The sequence below is a fragment of the Sander vitreus genome, chromosome 20 (assembly GCF_031162955.1).
Source record: "Sander vitreus isolate 19-12246 chromosome 20, sanVit1, whole genome shotgun sequence".
Lineage (NCBI taxonomy): Eukaryota > Metazoa > Chordata > Actinopteri > Perciformes > Percidae > Sander > Sander vitreus.
The window spans coordinates 13,537,107-13,564,774 of NC_135874.1; the positions used below are offsets into that span (position 1 = coordinate 13,537,107).

The window sequence follows — 27,668 nt, forward strand, 5'->3', positions numbered from 1 at the left end:
AACCAAGAGTAGTATCGATCCTTTCATCCAACTCTTGGCAACAACGCGAATAAGCGTATTTCCCCAAAATGTCAAACTATTCCGTCAAGCATGTGAAGTCAACTTGTCATTCTTGACTTGAACAGTAGTTGGACTAAAGATTCCCAACTCAGAACAGCTCGTATGTCAACAGGTCAATCTTCATGAGAACTAAACAAACTCCATTTGCTCATAAAGACCGTGAAAAGTGAATTTCAACAAAGCTTCAGAAAAAGTGAGTAAGATTACCTTGAGATGGGATTGTCAAATTGCAACAATGGATTTAGTCACGTTTCACTTGTCTATAGATATCAGGGAGATCATTTCCTAAGTCAGAGATTCACCACCCCAGTCTTTGGGGTCACTTTGGTGTAAATGTTTTTGTTTCCCAGAATTCTCCCAATTTAGGTGATCCTGTTGACGAGGCCTAGTTCATGAGTTAAATGGGTACAAGGACAGGAGGTATGTACAACTGTCCTCAGTCATTGATCTCTCTCAGAATACATCTAAATTTATAGATTTATTAGGCTTTCGCAGCTTCTTTGGCAGTTATACCCCAAACCTGTCAACTGTGGATTAATAACACCTTATTCTGCACATTCTAAACTAACAAAGCACAGGGTAAACAACCTGTAGCTTAAACTCCATCACATATGAAACTGTAGATATATATACACGTCATCACCCAGACAGTTATTAGCAGTCATGCATCTCTGTACTTCATTCACTCTGCAGTGCTTTCTCTGATGTATGGCTCTTTAACACTAAATGCATCATCACCCCCTGAATACTCGTCATTCAGATGATGCTTTTTGATGATGCTGTAAATTGTAGGGAGCTTGTTTATCACAAGTGGCCGAGGAGTGTCAAAATAACACATTCACAGTTTTTAAGTAAAGTATAATCTGACAAAATGATAACTAGCCTCACAAAACCAAAAAGCTCAAGTGATTATTCTTAACATGAAACCAGATTTGAGACTCGTTTCAGGGCATGAAGCTGGGTTTTTTAGGAGGGAATCCCTTCCGATCTCTAGCAGAAACTGAGCTGGATATGTAGACTCACTCCTTGGGACTGTGGTGGTGTTTGCATTCCTGTCAGGATGCGAAGGCTGCAGTCTGGCGCCTGCCTCCTTCGTCCTGCTATAGGTTATAACTTCAAGGACATCACATCACAGGGGAGCCTGAAGGGAGGCAGCGTGATGTATCACTACAGCGGGCACAACGGGTGAGACTCCTCATATTTCACAGCAAAAGCTTCAGTGTTATAATGTTGTTTATTTCCTAAAGAATGGCTTATCCATAATCTATGACAGTGTCATTGTTTTCTTGGTTGCTTCTTGAGTGTATTCTTTCAGAAAAGGTGGGTTTGACAGAGCCAGTTGCTAGCTAGCTGTTTCCCCAGGTCTTTATGCTAAACTAATCTAAGTAAAGGATAATGCCTGACGAGGTGTTTATTAACAGGAATTAATGGACGACTGGGAGGCCAGACGGCTGCCTCCCCCAGTCCATTAATTCCTGATTATGGACACCTTGAAAGGCATTAGCCCGCCTATACATTGGTCACTTGCCAAAAAAAAGAAGAAGTAAGACCATTAATTTAACTTTCATGCATTTTGCACTCAAAATCTAAACATTTTTACAAGCCGATTCGTTTCTTCAAAGGAAACGCTGTTCACTACTCCAGTAAATAGGGCGAAACTAAGATATGATCATGTCATTATCCCCAAATTAATATCAAGAAGATTTTCACGAACAAATGATAGGCCACATTGTTGGACGCAGCCTGAAGTAGTGAGTTGAAAAGCAAATGGGATACCAGATGATTGCTGTGAAACAAAGTTTCATAAGTTCAGATGGGCAGTGTACTTCTTGCAGCTTGAGTGTAACAGTCGGCATCCTGTGGTGTTCAGAGGACGAGGCACTAAAGGACTACACTCAGTGTTGTAAATAAGATATTCAGATTTTAGATGCAGGCTGGTACTAGCCAGCACATTGATTTAGAACAGTGAACCGGCAGTTTCGTAGGTGACCATGTTTTCAGGAATCAGGAATTAATGAACACCCTGCAGCCAATCAGAATCGAGTATTCACCCAGACCATGGTATAACAGGAATTAATGGACAACCTGCAGCCAATCAGAATCGTGTATTCATCCAGACCATTTTATAGCAGGAATCAATGGACACCCTGCAGCCAATCAGAATTGAGTATTCTCTTTTAATTCATGACAAGAGTATTTCCCAACATGTTGAATTATTCCTTTAACAATTCAGTATAATTTTGGTCAAAACAAAGCTTCTTTCTATTCTTAAATATAATTATATTGTCTTCAAATCATAGCCTACTTGATTGAAGTGAGAGACCTTTGCTGTCCAAAGCACCATTTGTTTCAGGTACATGTCAATTAGACTAAACAAGGAAGATAACTAACTTCCAGAACATTCTATAAAATAAGTGGATTAGTCCTGGAAACATGAATGACACAATGTTGCGACACTGTTAAACATCTTTTTACGTAGCAGTGATTCAATTTGACCACTTCGGTGTTTTTCTCTGAGTGCGTCTTCCTATGAATTTTGGGAGAACACAGTCGTTGTCATATTCCTCATCCTTCCCTTCCTTGATCGCTCACAGCTCCCCGCCCATCAGAGTATTGGCAGTGGCGCACGGCGCACAGCGTGGACTTGGAGATGTCTTGGCAGCATTACGCACGACGACGCGATAATCGTGAAAGCCTCCTTTAGAAGGACAGGACACTTTCAAGCCGAACCGGACTGCCTTTCAACTTTTGATTTGGAAAGCACTCTAGCAGCCTCCTCAAGACGTTTTATGATCTTTTCCTGACGGCGGATGAAATTCGTATCTCCCTCTTCGCAGCAGCTGCAGCAGTGGGTCTGGATAACTTCCACTCCAGGTCACGGTGACTATAGAGAAATGGAAACGATGTAGGCTAAACAGCTTGTATAAAACAAACTCTACAGAGCAACAGTTTTTTTGGAGATCCCGAAAAAAGGGAGGATGATCACACCGGCCAATATGATTCAGGACGAAAGTGGGGGCAAAGAGGACGAACGGGACCAGGATGAGACACCTAAATCCCCGACGGCGAACGCCAGCCAGCAGGAAACAAAGGTAGGACTGTCGTGTTATTATTTATTATTTACCATCCCCCGGATAGACGGATATACTGTGGGATCCGCACTGTGCATCAGTCTAACTCTTATTAATAGAGCAGGGCAAACTAACTTCTATCAACATGACAATAAAATCGACTCAACATGGACCAGCTCCCAAAAAGAACAACATGCATGTAAACTATGTCACTTTTTAAATCACTGATTCACTGACTGCCTTTTAACAGCTTCAACAAACCTAAACTGATTAAATTTAAGGAGGATACCACTAACCGATGACAGTGGGGGACTTCAAAATGATCATCAGCTGTACAAATAGGACAGAAAACACGTTTAAAGTGCCGTGAAGAGTGACTACAGACTCATTTTAGTACAACAGATCTCCTCAGTGTGTAATAGAATAACATCATGATATTGTACTATATAAGAAACAATCTTTAGATAAAGATGAGATCAGTCCAAACTTTTGGTAGGAGTCTATAACCTATAACTGATTGGGCATTATGGCATTTTAATTATTTTTTCCTAAATCAATGATGATGGAACGACTATCGTATTTAAAGCTCTTGATCAGCCTACAAATTGTGGAGAAAGAAGCAATATGGTGTTAATATTATGCGTATATTATTAAACAAGTGCCATATGGGTTTGTATTTTCCACTTGTGGATGATGCAGGAAAGAAGGCTGTGTGATAGAGATCCACAGCTGCCTCAGGCGTTTTGCCATCTATGTGGGTCACATGTTGTCTATACTACTACAATTAGCAGTACTTTTATTGGACTAGTCATGATGCTAGTGGATGGCCTGGACCGGACAGATGAGACTCATACTTTTTCTTTAATATTTACTAAATGACAGTTTGTTAACTTGAGAGAAACAGTTCAAGCTTTTTCTGAAACCATACAGAGGTCTTCCTCTTTGTATTGTGTCTATTAAAGCTTGTGCATGCAAGCTTTGCTTTGGCACATCTGGTCACTGGGTATTTCAAGAGAGTCCTGGCTGACATTTCACATTAAGCCTCTGCCAAACAACCGCACTCCCTTCCAATAAATCACATTAGTAGTAGTAGAAGAACAACAAAACAAAAAAGTGATTAAAGAAAATGTGTTATTATCCTTACAGACAGTACAATTAGAATGAGTTCCACAATAGGCTGAACAAGTTTTCTACCATTAAGTGAAGCTGTGTTTGTGTTTTTATTCCTCCTTTAAGAATACTGTGAGGCCTGAACATCACAAGCGCAAGGTGAGCCTCCACTCTTGTGTAAATTGTAGCATACTGCTGATTTGAGTCCATTATAACATAACATATAACAGCATACCTGCATGTCCATTAAGATACAAGTTGTTTTGCGTTACAACTTTTACTGCTTTTTAAGATACATCACTTAGTGACGTCAGTGCCACATAAGGTTTCATCCACCATCACCCATATTTCTAGAGGGCACTCTTTGTTTAGCGGCTGCATCAGTACATTTACAATGATTTGATTGATATATACATGCCATTAGTGGCTTTTGACTTCTTTTTTTTGCATTATCCAGTCCAGCCCCCATTAACCCCCCTTGCTTTATGATAGAACACAGCTCTTATATATTTGGTGCCATCACACACAGCATGAGCTCCTTGATGCATGCACACATTCCCTCACTTTGCTGATTTAAAGAGATCTTTATTACCGTTATTTTAGATACATAAAACCACCTTACAGGAGAGATGTGGCCTTTACCATCACATCCTTTGTAAATAAGTACAACTGATTGAACTGAAAAATTGCTCGGTATCTACAAATCTAGTTATCTAGAGCTAACTGTGTTAACATTATTGTTATGTTTTACCATCATTTTTCCTTCCAGGTTGTGTAAAAGCCATGCAAGTCAAAAACTAAAAGAGGTTGCAGACAATAGAATATTTCTGTGCTCTATGTTCATGTCTGTTGTGCATTCCTGTGTGTGGGTGGTAATGGTAGTGAAGGGTCCAAATTGATTATTTCCAGAGTGACCCGTAGAATTGATTGATCTTCTCCATACCAAAGCTGCAATGATAAGCTCTCTAAACAATTTGTTCAGGTGGCAACAATATCAACAGCTAACAGTGTATGTGTGTTTATTCACTAAATTGTGTTGTACTTTAAGTCTGGGATTTCATACGAGTATCTCGGCTCAGAATCAGGTTGATGTAAACTGTGTTTGTGTGTGCATATTCATTTGGAACATCGAAGATGACAGATCAACCTTTCTGCACTCAGCAGCAAAACAGTAAATCCTCACAGGTGTTTACCTGTTTAGAGTTATACATTCAAGCCTGTACTGTGTGCTAGGATATTAGGGATAATTAGGAGTCTTTCCCTACCCATCAATCACTTGAACCATAATCCATTTCTTCAATCAGAGACCTACAGCCACACACCAGCCAGAAACCAGAACCATAAAATCAGCTTAAAATTAGCTTAAAGAAGCTTTATTGCGTGTTTGAGCCCAGAATTAAGTGGGTTTATTAAGTTTCACAGAGGAGGAAGTACACACTGAGAGGTTAAATGAGGAGTTGTCCGTGTGGAGTGTTATGAATAGCATTACTGTAAAAGAGGGGCCTAAGGAGATTGATACAGGCTGAAATGGCAGCACAGTGTGAGAAATAGTGTTCTTAAATCACATTACCTTCCAGGTAGGGAATCTTGAAGGTTTTCCACTGAGCAGTGATAAGCTGCCCCTCGAAATGGTATTTTATCAGCCATTGGGCACTGAGACATTTGCCTGAAGGTTTTAGAGACTTAAAGTTTGTAAATTATTTAGGTTGTTACAGGAATGGATTTACTTCACTCAGTTGCTCTGAATTCTTCTCTCTCCTCTGTCTTCTCTTTCCTCATTTATTTTCTGTATTTTTCTCTCCCTTGCTCCATTGTTCTTCAACTTTTTTATTTCTCGTTTTCAGCTGCAGAGACTCAAGCGCTCCTTGTCCTTCAAGACCAAGAGCATCCGCAGCAAGAGCGCAGACAACTTCTTCCGAACCAGCAGTGACAATAAGATGGAGCTGCTCTCGGACGTGAGCAGCAGCACTGGCCATCTTTGCAACATTGGGATGGCCCCGCCGCACACCACCAGCCTCCCCATCCCTCCGGTCCCTCCAGCCATCCCTTCAGCTCCTCCTCCCACATCGCGCTCCCAAACACGCAACCCACTGCAGGTAGACTCGGCAGGACACTGCTTCATGGAGCACATCTTCAAGAAGCCCACGTTCTGTGACGTCTGCAACCACATGATCGTAGGTATGGTTACAATGCCTCCCTCTTCATTAGTGTGATCAGCAAAGCACAGTGACAGGATCATAGGAAATAGCAAGGTAAAATAAATCATGCACATCATCTAATGAACTTTGCAATCACAGCATTCAGAATTACTTTTCATAATGAGACTTATAAGTCAAACTTTTCTGTCATCAGAATCAAAATTAGAGAGTAATGAATATACAATAATATGCACATATGGTATGGACACAGCAGGATGTAAAAGGTTATTGTCCCCTAAAGCGCCAACCTTTGTTTTATATCTCAAATACCATGTTTTCACCCAGTAAGAATGAACACACAAGCCATATGTATCGAAACACTCTCAGACATTCAATTCAATTCTATTTATAGTGTAAAAATCATAACAGACGTTATCTCAGGACACTTTACAGTTAGAGTAGGTTTAGACCAGACTCTATAATTTGATATTAATAATTTTAAACCCAACAATTCCCCCAAGAGCGTGCATTTGGTGCAACGGCGGCAAGGAAAAACATCCTTTTAACAGAAAGAAACCTCGGACAGAACCTGGCTCTTGGTTGGGGGCGATCTGACGCGACCGGCACATAACACTGAGCATGTAACTTGACCTGCTGACCAAAATATCTCTATTCTCCTTTTTTTGCACACTGAGCCAGGTGTCTCCATCTGTCTGCTGGGGTGTCAGATAGCCAACAACCATGCCAGCTCCTCTACCTGTTCTCCCCTCGCCAGATGTTCCAGCTTCTCTGGCTGCTCCCCGCCGTGTTAATCATCAGTACTGAGGGACCACTAAGTCTTTATCTCTCAGGGCCTCTGCAGCAAGATAATGATAAGGGCTGCCCGTACCATCTGCTTAACAAGCCCCTGATATCACGGCTTTTCCATCCCCACAAGCATAAAACTTGAAACACCGATTTCTGTCATTTCACATTAGGATGGAGGACACTATAATCCTTTTGAAATCAACAGTGTTAGTATTGCTCATCTAAAATACATACTGGCTTTGAATGTATGACAACTAGTAAAACTAAAGTTCATCCCACCATAAAACATACTTCTACATCGTTTACGACCATTATTCAAGTGTGTTTTATGTGGTGTGGCCAGTCAGGTGCGGCCAGTGGCCGAAGCCTTGAATGGGCCTCTGGTGGTCTGTTGATAATATGAAAGTATGATGTCAGGCCTGCCTGGCCCTGTGATAGGTGCTGAGCCCTCTGGTCCACTCATGAAAAAGATGCAGCCTTCTTCTTCGCTTGTCCTGCTTTAATGAGAACACAGTGTGGTCAGCAGCAGAGAGAGCGAAGAGTGGAGGGTGGTTTTCTGTGTGTGTGTGTGTGTGTGTGTGTGTGTGTGTGTGTGTGTGTGTTTGTGTGCATAATGAGATGGTGCTGTGAAAGGGCAGCACACGGGGGGGGGGGGGGGGGGGGGAGAGAGAGAGAGAGAGAGAGACACATAGTTGTGGTTACTTTGCACAGCAGTGAGATTTCTTTATTATTATTATTATCGATGTGAGGAGCTACTGGCAGCTTTTTTTTATTCAATTACTGACAAATAACATGGTACACATATAAAACATACAAAAACAGAAAATGCCAGGGGATCAGATCATAGTCATAAATCAGTTCACAAAAATTTTATATAGGGTACTTAGATTCATGGTACTTAGATGTGTGTGACAGCCGTGACTGCACATTATAAACAACGATAGACAGATCATGTGATAGACAAATGGTTCATCCAATTCCTTGCCAGGTATTTTTTGGATCCAATTAAGGCTTCTGAGATGGTTCTGTGTAACAAACCATCTGACGATCAGGTTATAGTTGTGATGGAGGGAACTCAAACTGATACATACTGTGATTATTGAGACCTAATGGCAATTCATAAGAAATTGCTACATGTTTATGGAGTTAAAATAGCGCAGTAATTGTTTATAAAAAGTGTTTTATAACATTGATAAAGGTGGATAAGGTTCTGTGAAGTGGAAACTACTTTTAATTAAAAGAATATAAGTGCACAGCAAACTAAAAACACATTTATACATTTTTGTGTGCACAAAACCACACTGTTGGTTCAAAACAAATGTTTTAAGTACAGATTTTTGCATTTGTCAGTCTCATCCTCTAAATACAAACCCGAGTAAAATATAGAGATACAACACCTAAAACCAATATAAAATAATATATAATTGGAAAGGATATTGTGATCTTTAAATGATTTATTAAATGGAATATATTCTCATTTTACCTCTCATCTCATAACCAATGCCACTGCCAAAAGGTTTTTCAATCCCGATATCTTTTTGATACACCCTACACACCCTAATACGTAGATTAATACCAATATGCTAATATTGCGAAAAGCAGCCTACAGTAGAAACATTACACCTATACACCTTATTATATAAAAGCCTGTACAAATTAAATATGTCATCCATAATAGAAGTGGCTGAATTATATTTTAGTGCTCACTGACTCACTCATTAGGTGTGCTAGATGAAGGTAGAGCAGTACTACATTAGTCAATATTTAATAGAGCAATAAACATTTTACTATTTTTCTGTAGGTGTTCAATTTTTGTTTTAAACCCCCTTGTGCATAAGAGACTAGCTCATACACTGTGTTCAGTTGAACAATTGTACTCCCAACATACAGTAAGGATAGTAAATAATAAATACTAATAATGATTATGTGATAATGACTTAGAGAGAAAACAGTCATACACAGGAGTGATTGTAAATATATTTTAATAGTCAACACTTTATCTGTTTGACTCTTCTTAGTCATGAGAGACACATGAGAGGAGACTCCTTTTAGTATGAAACGACATTTTTGTCAAAACCAGTTTAAACTTGTTAGTCTTTCAGGCTGATAGAAGAAAGGTAAATTTACTACACAAACACAGTTTACCACACACGTGTTTTCACTTACATTGCCTGATTAGGTCTCTTCCCAGGTCTGTGTGAGCGATTGTGCTTGATGGACATCTTCCTCACTCTCCTGTTAGTTTTGTTGCACCTGTCAGGGCGGGACATCCACACAGTTATTATTGTTTTTAGATCATAGAGTTAAGCAGAAATTCCACCCAACTTCAATCTGAGTATAACTAAGAAGTGTATTCAGTGTGCACCTTTGACCACATGTTCCTATATGGATTCCAAGGTTACTCTAGCTTTTACCCTTCTTTTTTTCTTATCCATTACACAGGCTAAATACTATGTGCAGTGTGCAGCTTGTGTCCATAAAAGCAAATGTCCGTGTTGTTAGGCTCACAGTGAGTTAGTTTTACTGGTACATAAAATGCTCTGATCGAGTACAGGCTGTTGCTGAGATAGTAATTACATGTCCTTGCAGCAAATGGTTTATTAAATAAACATCTACATGAGTGAATGTGATGGTTATTTGTGGCTGGTGAAATTCACAATGGGTGAAATATAATTTACTGGGCAGGCTTGAAAAAAAATATATAGTGATTTTAGGTTATGAACTTATGTAACAAATTCCACAAGAGCTAAGATTATACTTTGTAAAGTAACTCTGTTTTTCAAAAAAAAAAAAAAAAAGTACATACTGTATGCAGATGGAAAATGCAGCAATTTAGGCTGCTATTACAAAATATCACTGTCAGTCAGTAATCACTGATATCATGTATCAACTTTTAGGGGTTATAGAGTAATTTACTTACAAGATCCCTTAAATGCCTCAAATCAAGGCATCCAAATCTCTGGATTAATTCATAAAACAAGTTCATATTCAACACAAATGAGAGAGCAATCTCACTTGATTACCTTGCATTAATCTGTGATGTGACACATGACAGGTTTGGTTGACCCCAGAGAGAAGTTAATCTGGGGGTCTGAGGTAAGGTTGGGTAGTAGACAGATATGGTTGTGATGCTAACAGAGGTTACACTACATCTCCCTGCATTAACACATATTATGCACAAACATATCAGACTCAGACACACACACACACACACACACACACACACACACACACACACACACACACACACACACACACACACACACACACACACACACACACACACACACTCTTTGACTCCTACTGTGTAAGAGGTGTATACTAGTGGGTGACGGTCGTGTTTTCTGTCTTTCTGTCACACACAAGATACAGCAGCCATGTGGTGATAAACTTGCACTTCTACTGATACCGCATTGATCCATTTTAGTGTTACAGTTGACACTTGACATTGTCTGCCATGTCTTGAAAATATCCCTCACACCAGTCAGTGCACTATTAAAATGCATTATAAAATACCGAACTCTATGGGTGCCAGCGGGGAAAATGTCAGCTGAAAAGAGTCAGTTCATAAAAAGTTCAAAGAAAGTGATCTGCTAGCAGCATGCAAGATTAGATTGTGAACATTATACCTGCAAAACAACAGCTTGTTGTCATAGTTAAAATGTTAGCATGCAGCTCTCAGTACAATCTCAAAGAGATGCTACCATGGTTGTAGACTCTTAGCCTAAATTAATGTTACATTTGTATTCTATACAGTTCATTTCAGCGATCTCATAACACTTTTACTCCACCTATAGCAATGTATTCAGCATTTTAATTCTCCAGATGGGGAAATGTTTTTTTCAGTGGTAAAAAATAATCAAAGGGCCGTGGGAGAAACTGGTTAATGTCTGCAAATAAACCAAAGAAAGCTGCTCGGGTCAGTGTTTTGAAGGGGCTTAAGAAGAAGAGGAGGTGGAGGAATTATTGTCTCGATGAAGGTTATTTGCACAGAAAATCAGGAGGCGTGAAGTAAGAACAGTGGCTTAATGGATCAGTAATGTGTGGCTATTGTAAGAAGAGTGTGCAGCGTGAGAGAGATACTGTGGAGAGAAAGAGTGGGAAATTAAGGGAGAAAGACTGTGGGAAAAAATTTGAGGCAAGATGAAGAACGTATGGAAAATCTGGCAGGAGTCTTTTCTTTGGTGTTGTGTAAATGACGAATAGGTTTCAAAAGCCGAGTAGCCAAGAAAGAGCAAATGCTAGAGAGAGCAGCACTGTCACTCACTTTCCCCATGCCATTACTTAAGGATGTCAACAATGTCACTTTCTTGTATCGGCCTGCTGAAACACAGTGGTTTGTTCCCTTCCTACCTTTAACAAGTTAGCATGGAGGCATCTCGTTATTCCTCCATGTTGGAGTGAGTCAGCTCAAACAAGCCAATCACAACTCCTTGACAAGGGCTTCATTCACTTCCTGCCCCTGTGCATTCAGAGAGACGGACACAAGAACTTGAGTCAGGGTGTTTTGCCGTAGAGAAAATGTTTGCTGACCTGAAGGAGAATTAAGCTCCAAGTGGTTGTTAAACAACATCATCAGTTGACCTGATTTAGAGTGACCTAAAAATTGGTGCGGGTTGTGCTCATTGCCTAGGCTCCCGCTGTTATAGTTGTGGCAATCTGTGTCTGACCGATGAGGGGTTCAGGCCAGGATCACATTTCTCCCGGATTCCATCTCAGGTTAACTAACTCCGCCAGCTCTGTGGCAGTGAGGCTCAGCCAAGCAACACAAGAGCTTTAAATGGGGAATACAGATCCAGTTTTCCACCCATTACTGAGTTCCTGTCACTGCTGCCCAGCTGCAGATAGCCGTGACACCAGTTCACATTAAAGCAATGTGAAGAGCAAACGAAGATTTTTTCCCATTATTGGCTAAGTAAATGACACACGAGGGGCTTTGTACCTTAAGTACACAGTATCTTGTGTTTGCTGTCTTGTACAAGGATCAGGTGTTCTACTTGGTTTCATGTTTACAATCCAGTGTTACCTCTGCTCATGGATCCTCTTCACCCCTGCTCATTAAACTGAATATGCTGCATTTTTTAGGATAATCTGGTCTGAAATGCTGACAGTATTTGTTTGGCACTATGCCCATTCACAATGCACAAAAAACTATACACATCTTGACAATCGTGAATAAAGTTGACAATTCAGTGATGAAACTTATATTCTTCTTGCACTCTCAACGCCCACTGAAGTATATCGATGAATCCTTTGCATGTCCATATTTTCGCACACACGCATTGCAGAGTATGGGCCAGAGCAGGGCACGTGCTCATTGATTTATCAATAAAGAGCTGGAGGTGCATAGCTGTCAGACTACAACTAATAACAGCACTGGGAATTGGTAACACAGTCCTCTCTTGTTAATATGGAATGACTGAAAGTGGGGGTTTATGTCATGCTATGTGTAACACATAATGGTTTAGAGAACATTTGTCTTCTCAGGAACCACTCTCTTCTTTTATCTTTTGTGAGGCTGTATCATTTGACAGACGCTCCACTTAAAAAGAAAATAATATATTTGCCTTCCAGAGTCCAGTAACAGCTGGCTCTTATTGTGTCTTCTCTAAGTCAAAGTCAGCCATTCCGCTCACTCAGCAATTATTATTATTATTATTATTATTATTATTATTTAAATGCTGAATATTTATTAATATTTGGTGTTTAGGCTCTGGCCACGTCACTCCCTGTGTGAGTGATGATAGCTTCCTCCCCAGGGGAACTTAGTCTCAGACCCTTCGGTTGCATGCTGGGGCGTATGAAATGCTTTATGAACTTTTTGTTTTGTTTCTGCCCTGAACAAGAATATGGTCTGTGATGCTTCAAGGTCTAGACAGTATTATCAAGATCTTTTCAATTTTTTAAAAGTTTAGGAGCCTGAACTTTTGAATAGGTGATCTTGAACTATTTGCCTGTTCAATCTAGTGACTACCTTCTTGATTATCAAATATAAATGTAGCTAATTAAGTCTGTAAGACGACCAGTGAAAGTTGGATTTCCCCTGCATTGACATTACACTCCTTTTTTGCTCCCCAAGCATGGCACTAACTCTTAACCTTTTGTTGTGTTTCTTTCTGTCACAGAGCCCCAGCTCAGTGATTCTCATTAAAAACTGCATTGATGCAATCTGTTGTTGTTGGCATGCAAGCTTTATTCGGTGCCAACACCTTTCTCTTTACAATCTCCACCCTGAACAACTCTCTTTCTCATCTTAGTTTCCTCATATATCTCTCTGTCCATATTTATTTGTTACTCATTTCACACACCCCTGTGCACAAATGCGCACGCACATGCTAAATGTTTGCTGTCGCAATGTTGCGTAACTTTGATTCACAAATAATTCAGATTAATCTTTATTTATTCCAGCAACTGTGAGACACATTGATAAGTGAGGTTTCACATGTTGGAGATAGCACTGGCTCAATTACAGTCAGTTTGGTTCAAATGGTTTTGCAGAAGTGCACGTTATGTGTCGCGTTTCACATGTCACTTCACAGGTTTTCCCCAGTGCATGCTGGGAACGACTCCAGAAATTATTAACAAATTCTCACTAACAAATGAGACAATGTTCTGAACAATATTTTCCATTTGCTCTGCCTTTTTGTGTGTAATTTGCCAATCACTTTTCACCTTTCGAGTCCCTGACATGACAGATCTGAACCTGTTGCCTCTCTTCTGTGTGTGTATCAGGTACAACAGCCAAGCATGTGGTGTTCCTAGCGGGAAACACAGCAAAGCATGGCCTCCGCTGCAAAGCCTGCAAGATGAGCCTCCACCACAAATGTGAGAATGGAGTGGGACAGCAGCGCTGCATGGGCAAACTGGTAAGATGCATGACGCAGAATAATACAATACATCAAGACATGACATACAGTAGACACAACATTTGTCTCCTTGCTGTCAACAGTTTGGAAGATTCTGATCTTATTATTGATGTCATTATGATAGAAACCAAAACAGACATATTAGTATTGGCTGTTTCCCACCAGAATGTGCTTATTCAGAAATCACACTTTATGTGTAAGTGTGCTGGTACATCTGTGACCACCATCCATCCTCGTCCATCATCGTTATATAATCACTCTGTCTGTCCGTGTGTTACATAATAGTAATGCAGCTCACTATTTATAAAAATGCAGGCCGAGTGAACCTACCTACCTCTGTAAGTTCTGCCGTGCTGCGTCAGCATAAACCATTAAATGGGGATCAATACAATCACTCCAAAGCAGCTTCATAACCACTATTGAATATGTCACATGTAACATTGTTTGGCATTTCACATTCTCTTTATTAATATGGAAGTAGAGCTAGTGAAATTAGGAGGCGTAAAATAATATTTGGAATAATTATCACATCATTAATGATTCAATTTCAGTTTTTATATCACTATAGGCAGTGAGATTGTGAAAACCTTTCAGTATCACAAAAATGGGAGGTTGGCAATATTGATGGGTGATAATTATACTGAATACATTATACTATGGACACAATACGCTGCTGTTGCTACCAACCTATTCAATATTTTCCTTTATTAACTCCCATAAACACATATGGTACTGAACCCGTAATAGTTGAGGATATTATTTAACCCTTTGGGCTTATAAACCCTTTCCCAAACCTCACTGAAAAACCGCGGTCAATCTTAAAATAAGCTGATTTTCGTAGCTTGTGAAAAGCTGGAGAGAAAAAGGTATACATTTCTGTAATGTTATGTCATTGTCTGAAGTCTATGAAATGCATCTGTAAAGTTGCTGCAACAAGCAAAACATCCATAAGATGCTTTAATTTAAGAAATGTACCTCCCTGTGTTTCTCTGCTTATGAGCTCTAAATGGGAGCCATAACAAAGGCAAATTAAGCTAGAGCTTATTGGTCGATTACATGTTGACATAAAACATGAGAGCAAAACTGTCTTATTGAGTAGGGGACTTTATTTAATAGTTGGTTCAGTCAAAAAGTCAGCTTTTCAGTGTTATTACCTCATAAGTCAGAGGTACTGACCTTATGCTGTAACCATCCAACTTAAAAATGTTAGACTGAGCGATCAAGCCTTGTTACCGTCATTGTAAATCGTCTCCCTCCCATCAACACACTTTCTGTGGTCCTGTCCTCATTTTTGGGTGATGATAATTGAGCTTGTGGGCTATTATGTGATTCACAATCATCATCGCCCCTCATCATCCATGAACCTGTGTTATAATGAGACCATTTGGTTTTGGAGTTGCTCTGTTGGACAGGCCTGGGTGTTTTACTGGGGAGGGTTCAGTTACACCAGCGAAAGCCAGCACCAAGAAACATTCATCGCTTTTACTTCCACAGCAGTCCAGCAAACTGGCAGTCAGAGCTGACATGGGACTTTGTCATTCACACACATCCCACACTGTAGAGAGAGAGAGAGAGAGAGAGAGAGAGACACTGTAACACTGTCAAGTCAAATTATGTGTGATTATCTACCTTTTTAGTAAGTTTGTGTTAATCAGCAATATTAAATTGCATAGATGTCATATGGAAATGATATGGAAGTAATACTAACAGTGTAGGCAGCCTTTCTCCTTTCCCGTTGTGATGTCTTTCCACTAGATGCCTGAGAGATGAGGCTTGAAGATATGATCAGCTCTCAGGAGTGGAAAATGAGGTTGAGAGGTCAAGCATAAAAAGGGAAGTTTCCCCAGTGGAGTACAGCTCTAAATTCGACTTACTCTAAACTTGGACACTTCTGCAACCATGCTTGTTTCTCTTGGCTTGAGAACCCTTTAGCAAAGATATCAAATTACCTCATGCTCTGAAACCATGAAACCACTGTATCACTATTTCTTCATCAGGTTCCTGTACTTACTGAGACTGTGACGATGAATTCATAAGCAACGTAGTTGATGTAGCAATACTTCACCTTCAGCTTTGGCAACAATTCTTCTATGTTTCGTCACTAAAACAGAGTTGATTTGGCCTCTCCTGACACACACAGTTTTTGTTAAGATTCAATCTTGACAGCTCCTTCTGGGAGCCCTTGGAACAAACATGAATAATAATTCAGATGTGTCAGTTAATGTGGGAGTCACTGCTTGAAACTCAGCTAACACTCTCACTCAGTAACCAGTGAGAGCTAAGCACATACCACATATTGCACTAGCTCTGCTGCAATGACACAATTCAAAAAGTAGTTTTACGGATTCCTAGTTACTTGTGATAAATAAAATTATTCACTTAAACGTTTTCCCATGTTTGCAGCCACAGCTTCATCCATTCGTTTCCTTGGTGTCCAGTGTATACTACTACTCTGTGAGATCAAACAGCAGTACTTCTCAATATAGGAAATAGGGAAACACACCTTTACACTTTTACAAAGATTGATTGCAGCTATAAATATTAAAAGTTACTTATTTCCCATATAATAAATACATGTGCAGATAACTATGGCAGATGAATAGGAATGTATAAAGAAACATTTAAATAACTGAACATCCTTAACTCTTTTATGTCTGGATGGGTGCTGAATCCTCAAAATCAAAAATCATAAAGATGACTGCTCTCTAATTAAATTATTTATTCATGCACATATGTTTAGGCAGACCTCTTTCCTTAGTGTGCAAACTGATAATAGTGGGTTTTGTTGTACAACTTTCTTGTGCTTGGTTGTAATATTGTTCTGTGCATCCTGAAACATATGTGCATGAAAAATAACAATAATTTGAGTTCTGTCCTCTTCATGGCTTTTGTTTAATAGAAACATGCATATTGTGAATTAAAGACACATAAGAAAGGCTTCCATGACTTTCCCCCAGATTTCGCCAAAACCTACCCATGTCTACAATCACTGCTGTCACAACATCAGTGTAGTAAATGAAGTCACTGACAGCGACAGCGAGTTTGTGGTGTCTTTTGTTTCTAGCAAAATGAACCAACAAGTCTTCCTCTTTTCACCTTTTCCGTAATAAGTTTGCCCCTGAAAGTCTGACATCTCTGTTCTCGAGATGGGCCTGAAGAGCTCAAGGGTTGCTTATTTTAGCCGTCTCATCAGGAGAAGTGTCAAATGAAAGAATTAATCACGACTGATTAGCGATGCAGGTTTCACCACCTGCCCCCTAAATAGATGAAATTTAAAAACAGAAAAAAGGCAGTCCTCCAACACTGATCCACAGACAATAATTGAAATGGATGAATGTTTATCTAGGACTACTTCCAGAAATCAAAAACAGAGAAAAATTGCTCAGAACCTGAAGATATACAGTATACATTAATCATTAATACTCAGTGTGCTGCAGATGACTTGATGTCTGTAGGGATTGAGGAGGATTTCAAACTTCTGTCAAAACTGATGTGGAAGTATTGATTGGATAGGATGTAGGTAGGTAATGGATATATAAATGATAAATGTTTTAGGGCCTTGGGAGATGGGAGGAGGACGTGACAGGCAGATAAATTACAACTGTGACTTTAAGACCATTTTTTCTAGTCAGGTCCATGGCAGTGGACCACCGGACATCTGACACATTTTCTACTCTGTATGTAACAAATCAGTTATTCATTTATGATGGTCATGCACAATTTAGTTGTTAAAATGTTTTCATTTGAATAATAATGTCCTGAAAGTTATTTAAATTGAGTGGAACTAATGTTGCGCCAGCTGCGGGGTGGTGCAGTATTGAGTGTGAACTGGGTCTGACGGCATTTTGTAAACAACAACAGGCCCTTCAGCATCTGTGTTCACTCCACCCTTGCCATTGTTTTTGATGTTGGCGCCTTTTCAGGGCTATTAGTGTGTCTTTTTTATTACATTGCTGCCATTCCGTTGCTATAAACACACTTCCTGCCACTTCCCATTAACAGATTCTGTAAATACATGTAGCTAGCTGCTGTGTTCTGGTAAAATTCAGGGTTGTGTACTTCACATCTTGTGGAATTTAGAAAGAAGGACATACTTTGCAAGTTGTGTTTATCAGTATTTTACTGGTAGGATAAGTGATGCATTAATCATTTGCATTACTGCCAGATTGTTACCAAAATTGGTTCATACAGGTTCATAATACTGTATATTTACCTGTTTTTGTCATCATACACTCAATATGTGATTATTTATTATCTTCATTCCCAAAATATATATAATTTTTTTTAAATATTTACCTCTCACAGTTAACTTACAACAGATTAGTGATATACTAACAAAACTAAAATTTTACAAATGTAAATAAATTATTATGTCAATAACCTACACTGTTATCCCGGATTAGTTGACTTTACTAGAAATTTGCGTGGAAACTAAGTTTTTACACAAGGTGAAACTAAACAGGTCAAGTTGTATCATCACAGATTGGTAAATTGATGCAGTAGACAGATCAAGTTTACGTTAGTAATCATTACTAAAAATCATCAGTCATCATTAGTAAACTTGTTTACTAATGATTTTTTTTTTTACTTACAGTTTTTTCTGGAGTCACGTTGTCTAAAACAAGCATGTTAGATTAAAGCTTAAGTGCGTCATTTTTTTATATTAATGAACATCATTGCCAAATGAGTTGATACAAAGCTAATTAAGACTACCAGCTCCTCAAAACTCGGACTCGGCTATGTTCAGAAACTGGTGTCGTCCGGCGACTTTCTTGCGCAGAAAATCGAGTGAAGATAATTACCTCTTCTGAAGAGAATCATGTTTTTTTAGTCCTCCTCGGCTGATGTGCGATCACAGAAGGCTTGTATCATGTGGATGTGATGACAGTTTTGTTGCCATTACTTTGAATTTCTCATGGGGGAAACTACACACTATAGCTTTAAACACACTAAGAAACAAACATTAGGCTACCTATCAGTACTATAGAAATACTTTGTATATATAAATATTGTTTTAACTTTATGACTGATTTCAAGAACAATGTATTTTTATACACTCATTCTACCATCAGTTTATATACCACTGACCACATTTAAAAGCTGCCCAGACCCCATCAGTCCCCACCCGGGTCTCGGTCATGGTGCAACAATAAATGTAGATAAACATGAACACTAAATCAACCATACAAAACTAAAACCCAGATAACATAAATGCACACCCCAAACATTATCAGAACATTATTAAAACACACTTTAACTAGGACAGAAACCGTTCTGAACATATATATATTTTTCCCATGAGCCTTTGCATCGCTTCAGCTCAGAAAAGTTCAAATGACCCCGACCCTCCCATACAGAAACTTAACATCCTTCGTTATCTGTGCACTTAAGCTGATTATTACAAACAACTATTGTGATTTTGTAATGAATATGGTTTTTAACAAAACATGAAAGAATAAGTAGTGACCACTAACAAGTTTAATTACAACTAAATCTGGGTTTACATTGTACAATATTACATAGAGCTGATCCACAACAGGCTGGCAAAGTAGTCATTATAAATTCATATGGATTGTTACTGAGTAGTTCATCATTAATTAATGACTTATAACTGTTTTGATTTCCTTTTCCTTTTCCTTTTCTCAAATTGTTCTGGCAACGATGAGAATGAATGCTTACATTTTTATTTTTCAACATAAGGTTTAGTTATCTATGTGCTATGACTACAAACGCAAATTGAATAATTGATTTTTACATTCATACAGATCATTCAACCATTAAAATGAGGGCTGTGCTCATTCAAACACAGTACATTGGACTGTTTGACTAGCCCAGACTAACATTGTGTACATTTATATTTAAATTGATATATAATTATACTTGGGTGTTTAGTCTTTTCAGTCTGCAGAGTGAAATATAGTTGTTGTGGTTCATCCAAACAGTGATGTCCGACATCCAGTGTGGCAGAACTTTATCTCTGTCAGTTGTGCTCAGAAACGTCAGACTAAAGTTATGTGCAGTATTTCAGTGTCAGGGTGCTGTGCTGCCTGCGGTGCTGCATATTGATTTGTCTCTAATGTCTGTCGCTTCTCTCTCTTTTCCCCCTATCTCTCCTTCAGCCAAAAGGCTTTCGGCGGTACTACAGCTCTCCATTACTGATCCAGGAACAGTATGGCTGCATCAAAGAAGTGATGCCCATCGGTGAGCAGCTTAAATCTCCATAATAATTTCACTTCTGTGTAGAATGGCATGCCCTAAAGCAAAAACTTTACTCCACTCTTTCTAGAACCACTTTTCCACTTGAGCTCTTTTAGAAGATGTACCTACCTGTTTTTTAGTATTGTAAATCACAACATGCCAATGCCTATCCTGAAAGTGTAACGTTTGTTTGCTGTCAGCTTTTATCATGTATTCATTCTTTTCTAAAGCCTGTGGCAATAAGGTGGACCCTGTGTATGAGGCCTTGAGATTTGGGACGTCGCTGGCACAAAAGGCCAAGAGGGCCAGTGGCTCTGAGTCTCCACATAGAAACTCGGTAAGAAAAGGATAATTTATAATGTCGGATAGTGTTTGTTTATACTGGTCACTGAAACTTTTAGTTGTATTCACCTATTTCTTATCTCAAGGAACAACGTTTCCTATCTCTTTGTTAAGATATAATGCACATACAGGTTGTATTTTATTTTGTCCCTTTGCAACGCACATGCTGTAGCTGATGGTCTAAATAGATACTGCCACTGCAGGGCTGTAAACACTACCAATAAAGGCAGTCTGGTCCAGGCAATGATGAAGGTTGATGTCGGTGTACTGATTGTACTGTACAGCTACACTCTCCAGCCTCCTTTCCATCTCTGTGTGTAATACACAAGGAAATCTGTTTTCCATAGCTTATCACTTTTAGTGTAAGCTAAACTGTATATGCAGTCTGGATACGTGCCTTTGTATGATGACATCTGAAAGCTGTTGGGTTGGGGCCATCCTGTCCTGTCCTGTGCAGCTGTTAGTGAATGGGTGTGTGTGTCAATGGAGGCTCACAGAGACAATGTGATCCCAACAGGGGTTATGATAATAGTTTCCAAATGCAGACTTAGGAACAGCATGTTTGCTACACTACGGTTTTCTTCAAAATAGCTGGTTAGACTGTGCAAGTGGAAGCATTTTCTGCTAGTTTTCTGCTCAGAAACTGAACTCAGTCTATCTATCTCGATCTAACGTTATCTTTCTATCTATCGAATCTGTTTTATCTCTTCTCTCTGATCTCTGCAGACCAGTGACTTGGATAAGGTTCCGGAGGAAGTAGTGGCTCACAGCAGTAGGCAGGAGCTGTCGAGAAAACACAGCGATGATGGTAAGTATCTGTTGTGGTACACTGTGTGCATCTGGATTACAGCCATGTAGTGACACAGGGAAAAACACACTGCTATTGCCACAAGGGAGTCTGAGAAGGTTGCAACATCGAATTCTCCTCCTATGAACCGTCAAATAAGGTTCCCCACTGTTTTCAACTGAACTGAACTCTTGCCTCTCATTTTGCTGTTTGCTCACTCCGACCCTGCTATAGAATATCCTGGGGAAAAAAGCCTAAAGGAACATTTGGACTTTTCTTTTTTTTATCTGCATTGTGTGTAGCTCTTGATTTAGTGGTGCCTGGGTTGTTGGAGATGCACAATAATCTCTGTAGGAAAGGGCAAGGCATTGACCCTTCACTATCTGGAGCATTCACTCTGAGCAGTGAAGGCACAACTACAAAGAAGCGTGGCTACAATGCTGCTGAACAATTTCCTCCAGAGCATAGCACCTGACCCAACAAAAGAATAAATCAATTTGTTGTTCGCCAGGGTGTCTGCCTTGACACTGCTCTAGTTTGTTGATGGTGCATGGGTTAATGAAAAAAAAGGCTATGCCAATGAAAAACAATCTTCAAATAAATGGTTAAGGTTTCCAAGCTATGAAATTTGCCCTTTTGATTTGGCATTAATTACTCATGGGACAACATATCATTGTTTGCCATTGTTTCTGGCAAGGTTCTAAAAGCAGCAAAGACATCAGTATGCTTTATTATGTGTCCAACATATCATTTAATACACATTGCAGCTTTTAGGGGCTGCAAGCAGGGCTTTTGAATGTAATCTTGTTTCATAAAATATGGTTGTTGATTTAATTTAGTTATTCGTTATTTGTTTTTTCTTTGCAGTTTTCACAGTCATTGAGAACGGGACAGAGCATTACCTCCAGCCAGAAAGAAACCCTGACGATTTTCCGGTAAGAAACAAATCCATCCATCCAATTGTTTTACATTAAACACATCTAATGCTGACAAGTGTGTGTGTGAATGAGTACACTATACATGCCTGATCGGTTCTTCTAATGTACACCTGCATTTCAGTCCTGTCAACAACTCAGACTTTCAGATTGTTTTATTATGTAGGCAACAAGTAAAGCAATAGGCCGATTACAGTAATGTATCCATTCTAGTGAAGGCCCTCTTTATCGGTCGGTTCCTTTTAATAAAAACCTGATCCCAGTAAATTTTAACAGCATGTATACACAGTAATTAACAATTATTAAATGAAAATGTCCCAAAGATTTTAGGAGCAAAAATAATAAACTGTTAATTATACAAGGAGGAATAAGAAAAAGTAAACTTAATGTGAATGTACCCTTTTAGAGAAATGGCAATTTTGAACTGTCTTGTCAGCAACTCTCGTTAACTTTTCTCCTCACTTTTCACAGTGATTGTTATTCTGCTGCTTGAACTTACAGTAACGTGTATTATTGGTGCAGTCTGAAAACCTCTGAGAGCAGACTGAGACTGTCCACTGACCATTGCCTGAACTCTTTGTGGTCACTCTGAGAACTGATACCCAGCCAGTCTGTTCTGTGTCCATTAAGCATGCTGCTCCTTGCCCTTCGCCTTTATCCTCACTGCTGATTTTCCCAGGACTCTGAAGGAAAAACTTCTCTTCCTGCTGTAACAAATCATACCCGAGCTGACACTACCACTGGCCTGCGCTGAAGGAGGGAAGCCTGACCTTACGTAAAGTTTGGATCTGCAGCTCTGGGGTCTGTCCTGCAACTACTCTCTACAGTGTAGATGCAGTGCTGATGGTGCAAAATTCATGCTTGTGAGAGAGAAAAAGGTTAAACCTCTGTGAATATCTTGGCACCCCCTGCAGAGTAACAATGAATATTTTATGGGCAGATTTCAAAACTGCTCTATTCCTTTATATCTTCCATGATGGGTTTTGTGGGTGATGTGCTTTCAGCATCAATGTTCTTTGTACACAATTTCTATGTGCAGCCGTCTGTCCTGTTTGCGTTCATAGTTTAACATGTTTATCTCAGTTGTCAACAGTGGAAAAAGATCACAGATACTCGGACAAACACAAAAATGAAAAAATAACCATATAAGGCAAAAAAATACGGACATGCACAAACACAAACTATCCTCAATACAATCTAGCAGTCCAGTGCTTCCTTTCGGGGAAGAGTGCATTGTGCTGTGGGGCCTGTTTGTCTGTCAGCCGACAGATGGAGGGTAATGAGCAGAGAAAAACGCTTGAAAACTGCTTCTTCGCCAGAGAAGGAGCCTCCAATTTGAGATGAGGCTCACACGCACAAATGGAACACACACAGTCAACACAGGATCCCCATCTGTTTACACTTCCCAGGTTTTGTGTTAAAGATCAATTGACAGTAAAATAGTCTGGCTCATTCTACAGTATGATTTATTTTTGGATTCTCTGATTGGTAAGTTTGATATTGGCGTAGGTGGTGCTCTTTTTGTTTGTCTGTTCATTTAAGGCAGCTTCTGTTTATCCCAACTAAATTCTGGTGCTTTTGTTGTTGCCAGAAGGTGTAAAATGTGTCACTATAGCCAAACCACTGTTCTAAAGATATTAGCTAAAAATTTGCTCTTAAAGCTGCACTAATCAATATTTTTTTATAAAATAATGGATCAAATGACAAGATGTAACAACTAGTTTGTGTATATAATGGAGCATTTAGCTGCTATATAACAATATATTATTCTCAGGAGTTGGTTGAGCAAAACAGTGCCAGAGGGAGAGTGCAATGCAACATTCACAACATGACTCCAAATTAAAGCTAATATTGCTCTGTGTTTGCTAGACATGTATAAATAGGCAACTGTTGGCTAACAGGTTCACCATAAGAAGTTTATAAGGTGATAATATTTTAAAGTTGTTCGCAGGTTGTTTTACTACCCCTAAGTGGTTACATCTTACTGCACATCAGTTACTGCAGATTTAAAGGAATGCACACTGATCTCTTCTATTTCCTTTTTTCTATTATTCTTTCACCACAATGTCCCTCACTACATATACACTACAGCCTTCTTTTCCTATAACTCAGTTACAAAGGAGGCTGTTATCTCAACCTGCCTGACCGCTCATTCAGTGTTCCAGGCTACTACAGCATCGAGAGCCTCTCATGGCCAGTGAACAGCTCTTAGTTAGCTGTAATGGATTGCCAGTGCTTGATGTTGTTGTTTTCACCCAGAGGCCACAGAGGCAGTTTGCCTTGTGGCTGCAGTTAACTCAACTCATCCATCAGCTACATTGCCCATACACATGAATGATGCTCAGGGAGACATAAAAGACCAGAAACACTTCTCTTCATTAACTATACAGCACCACAAAGATGGCAAATTCTCCTGCTGTCTTTCAAAAACAGTCATTAGTGCATCTTAAAAAGTAATTCTCATATCTTTTGGCCAAAGGCAATTATGCAGGAACAAGTTATCATTTGGAGGGATTTCAGGAACACATGTATTCAGACTCAAGGTATATATAACAAGAAAATGCCCACCAGTTTTCTGAGCAGGTGTAAAGAGCGCCAGAATGGCGATGCATTTCCCTGCTAATTGTGCTCACACTTCAATAACAACTTCTGTCCTGTTTTAACTTCCTGAGCGTTCATGAAAACCTGATCCTGCTCTCCCACTCATGTTAACGGTAGATTAAAAGAAACAGATTGCAGAACAACTTAAGCGGCTCCCTGGTCTATCAGTGTTCTGTAAACAAAGGCTTCTCCTGCCTATGTGAATGCCAAAAGACTATTTTAAGATACGACTGCGAGAAAAGTGACAATAGAGAATATGGTGTTGTATTGTATTTGTGTGACTATGAGCATTGTTTAACCTGTCAGCGTCAGCAAGGTTTTCCTTTCCCTGAGACTTCTTGAAAACCAAATCTGTATGTTTATGTGTTTCCGTGGGTGTGTGTGTGTGTGTGTTGTCTAGTTGGAGCAGATCGAGCTACAGAAAGATGTCCTTAAGCTCAGAACCTATGTGGCCTTGTTCAGCTTCACTCCCCAAGACAGCCATGACCTGGAGATGAGGTTAGTGTACACATACACACGTCATTCTAATCAAGAAACATGATCTCGTTTGATAATTGTTTTTGCTATTCAAAATGTTCTAAAGAAAAGAGGAAACAAAGAAAACTAGAATGGCAGTGGGAGAGTGCAGACTTCTGCACTCTCCCGACAGGTTATGTTGCTTATTTAATCTTAGAGCAAACAAATCTGTGCCAGTTCCTAAATATTGCAATTACACTTTTTAATGATCATTATTTGTTTGAATATTTTTGCATCTTACATCAGTATTCAGACTCTAGCGATAAGGGGGAGAGGGATGTATTCTCTTATTATTAATTACCACTATCATCATAATATATTGATTAATTGTATATGCAGAGAAACACAATCTCTGTTCATTAATTGACTCCTGAGCGTTAAATCAACACATAAATCATGAACTTCATGCATGTTGCACCTGTCAATTGCAGTTCCTCTAAACTCGCCTTGTATGCTCTGTAGCACACATAATGTAAATCTCCAAAAACAAACAAAAAAACTCAATCATACAGTACTTTATGCCCGTATACAGTCATACAATGCCAGACCTAGGCACACAATCACAAACACATGTACACAAGGTGTTTAATTTACATTGGGAAATAGGGTAACATGCTGGTTTGAAAACCTCTCTGCTTCTGTGTCTATATTCATCTACTCTTTAATGTCAGGAAATTCTGTTGTCTGTTAATTAGTATGTCTGTGTTTTATCGTATATAATCACTGTATTTAGAGCACTAGAAGTCAATGTATACAAGTATAGATTTACAAAACTAATTAGCTTCCTCTTTGTACGTAATGGTCCTCAAATATTTATTTCTCTGGGGTGGCCCCATTAATAGTACCTATTTGTGTGTGCCATGATGTCTATTAATATCAGTCAATCTCATGTCTTCTTGGATTTATCCTGAGAGTCTTTGGAAAGTCCATTTAGAAGTCCATATATAGCTCCCATGAGGCGTACAAAGTGTATCAGTGGCTAAGAGTGGATATATTATTTTTGAATGCTGGCAAAAAAACATATATTATTTTGGTTAAAAGTATGAGACTTGTACTGGCCAATACGTAAATACTCATTCAACTAAGAATATGGAGAGAAAACCTCCAGAAAGAACTTGACCAATGGCCAGAAAAGTAGCTAATTTAAGCTATTAAGTATATCTGGTGTTACTACAAGACTAGCAGTGAGGGTAACCATCTTGCATAAATAACATAGACAGTTGTAGTATGAATTTGTCATTGAGGGCAAAATGCTGCTGCTGCTCGCTGTGGGTTCAAACTTTCAAGCATGTTGCCCTTCAATCTGAACACAGTCGAATTACTGTAGTGATGTCACACCTGGTGTTTTGGCTTTGGCAGTTGATTGAAAGCACCTGTTGTATTGTCACTGATTGGGTTGTGGCTCAGTTGCTTAAGAGCTGCCCAGCTGCAGTTTTCTGTCCTCTGGAAATCAGCTTTGATTTACTCTTTAGCTGTAAAATGAGAACGTTTGCTCTGGCCAGGTTGGCTGGTGGGTGATGCTTGGTTTTGGCCCGACTTGGTCACAAACATTCTCATTTTGCAACGAGCAGTGTACTAAAATATTTTTCTTAAGAACATTTGAGGCAAGGCATAGGCATCATCTGCAACATACTGTACTTTGCAATAGGCCCTGAGGAAGAGAGTATTCATTATGAGCAGTCCTTCAGCCTAAGGACCATTTGCTCCTGGTTCTCACAGAAATCCTACGAGGATTTAAGGATATGAGAGTGCATTTGTTCTTTCCCTCTTTCTCCTGCACACACACACTCATGGATATGTCCTCTTCAACCGGCGTAATTTAAAATTCATTGACTTCTTCTCTTGGACTCCCTGTCCACTTGTGATACAGCACAAAGTTCACCAAGCTTTGTTTTAAATGTATTATCTTATGAAAGCCTACATCAATGTTTTTTTTTTTCTCCTCGAGGTTTCGCTGCAGACAATAATCAAAACATCAAACGCTTGAACACATAAAATGCAGATGAAGGGGAAAATGGAACATTTAATCAAAAGGTTCAATTTTCAGTTTAAGCAAGAAAATCAGGTTTGTGATTAGTTTCAGTGGCCGCCACATCCTCTGATTACATGATTACCTTAGACTATGTGGTGATTGTAATGATGAGTTCTACATTTTAGAACATAGAATCAGAAAACCCATTTTCTTTTTTTGTTATTTAATGGATAGTGATTTCACAAACCCTTTGTTCTCCCTTTCA

At 39.3% G+C, this 27,668-nt stretch overlaps 1 protein-coding gene across 2 annotated transcripts in view; it reads left to right on the forward strand.

Annotated features, from left to right (window-relative positions):
* The first annotated feature begins 1,166 nt into the window (after positions 1–1,166).
* The window catches only part of stac (SH3 and cysteine rich domain), a 32,388-nt gene continuing 5,886 nt past the window's right edge, over positions 1,167–27,668 (forward strand). The window contains exons 1-10 of one of the 2 annotated variants that reach the window (XM_078276766.1): positions 1,174–1,245; positions 2,655–3,152; positions 4,368–4,400; positions 6,086–6,419; positions 13,919–14,052; positions 20,172–20,253; positions 20,481–20,587; positions 21,319–21,400; positions 22,247–22,314; positions 25,316–25,413. In XM_078276766.1, the coding sequence (XP_078132892.1) occupies positions 3,039–3,152; positions 4,368–4,400; positions 6,086–6,419; positions 13,919–14,052; positions 20,172–20,253; positions 20,481–20,587; positions 21,319–21,400; positions 22,247–22,314; positions 25,316–25,413 (1,052 nt within the window). In that variant the 5' untranslated portion in view covers positions 1,174–1,245; positions 2,655–3,038. Of the gene's footprint in view, positions 1,246–2,654; positions 3,153–4,367; positions 4,401–6,085; positions 6,420–13,918; positions 14,053–20,171; positions 20,254–20,480; positions 20,588–21,318; positions 21,401–22,246; positions 22,315–25,315; positions 25,414–27,668 lie in introns of both variants that reach the window. The other variant, XM_078276767.1, reaches the window with a different exon arrangement.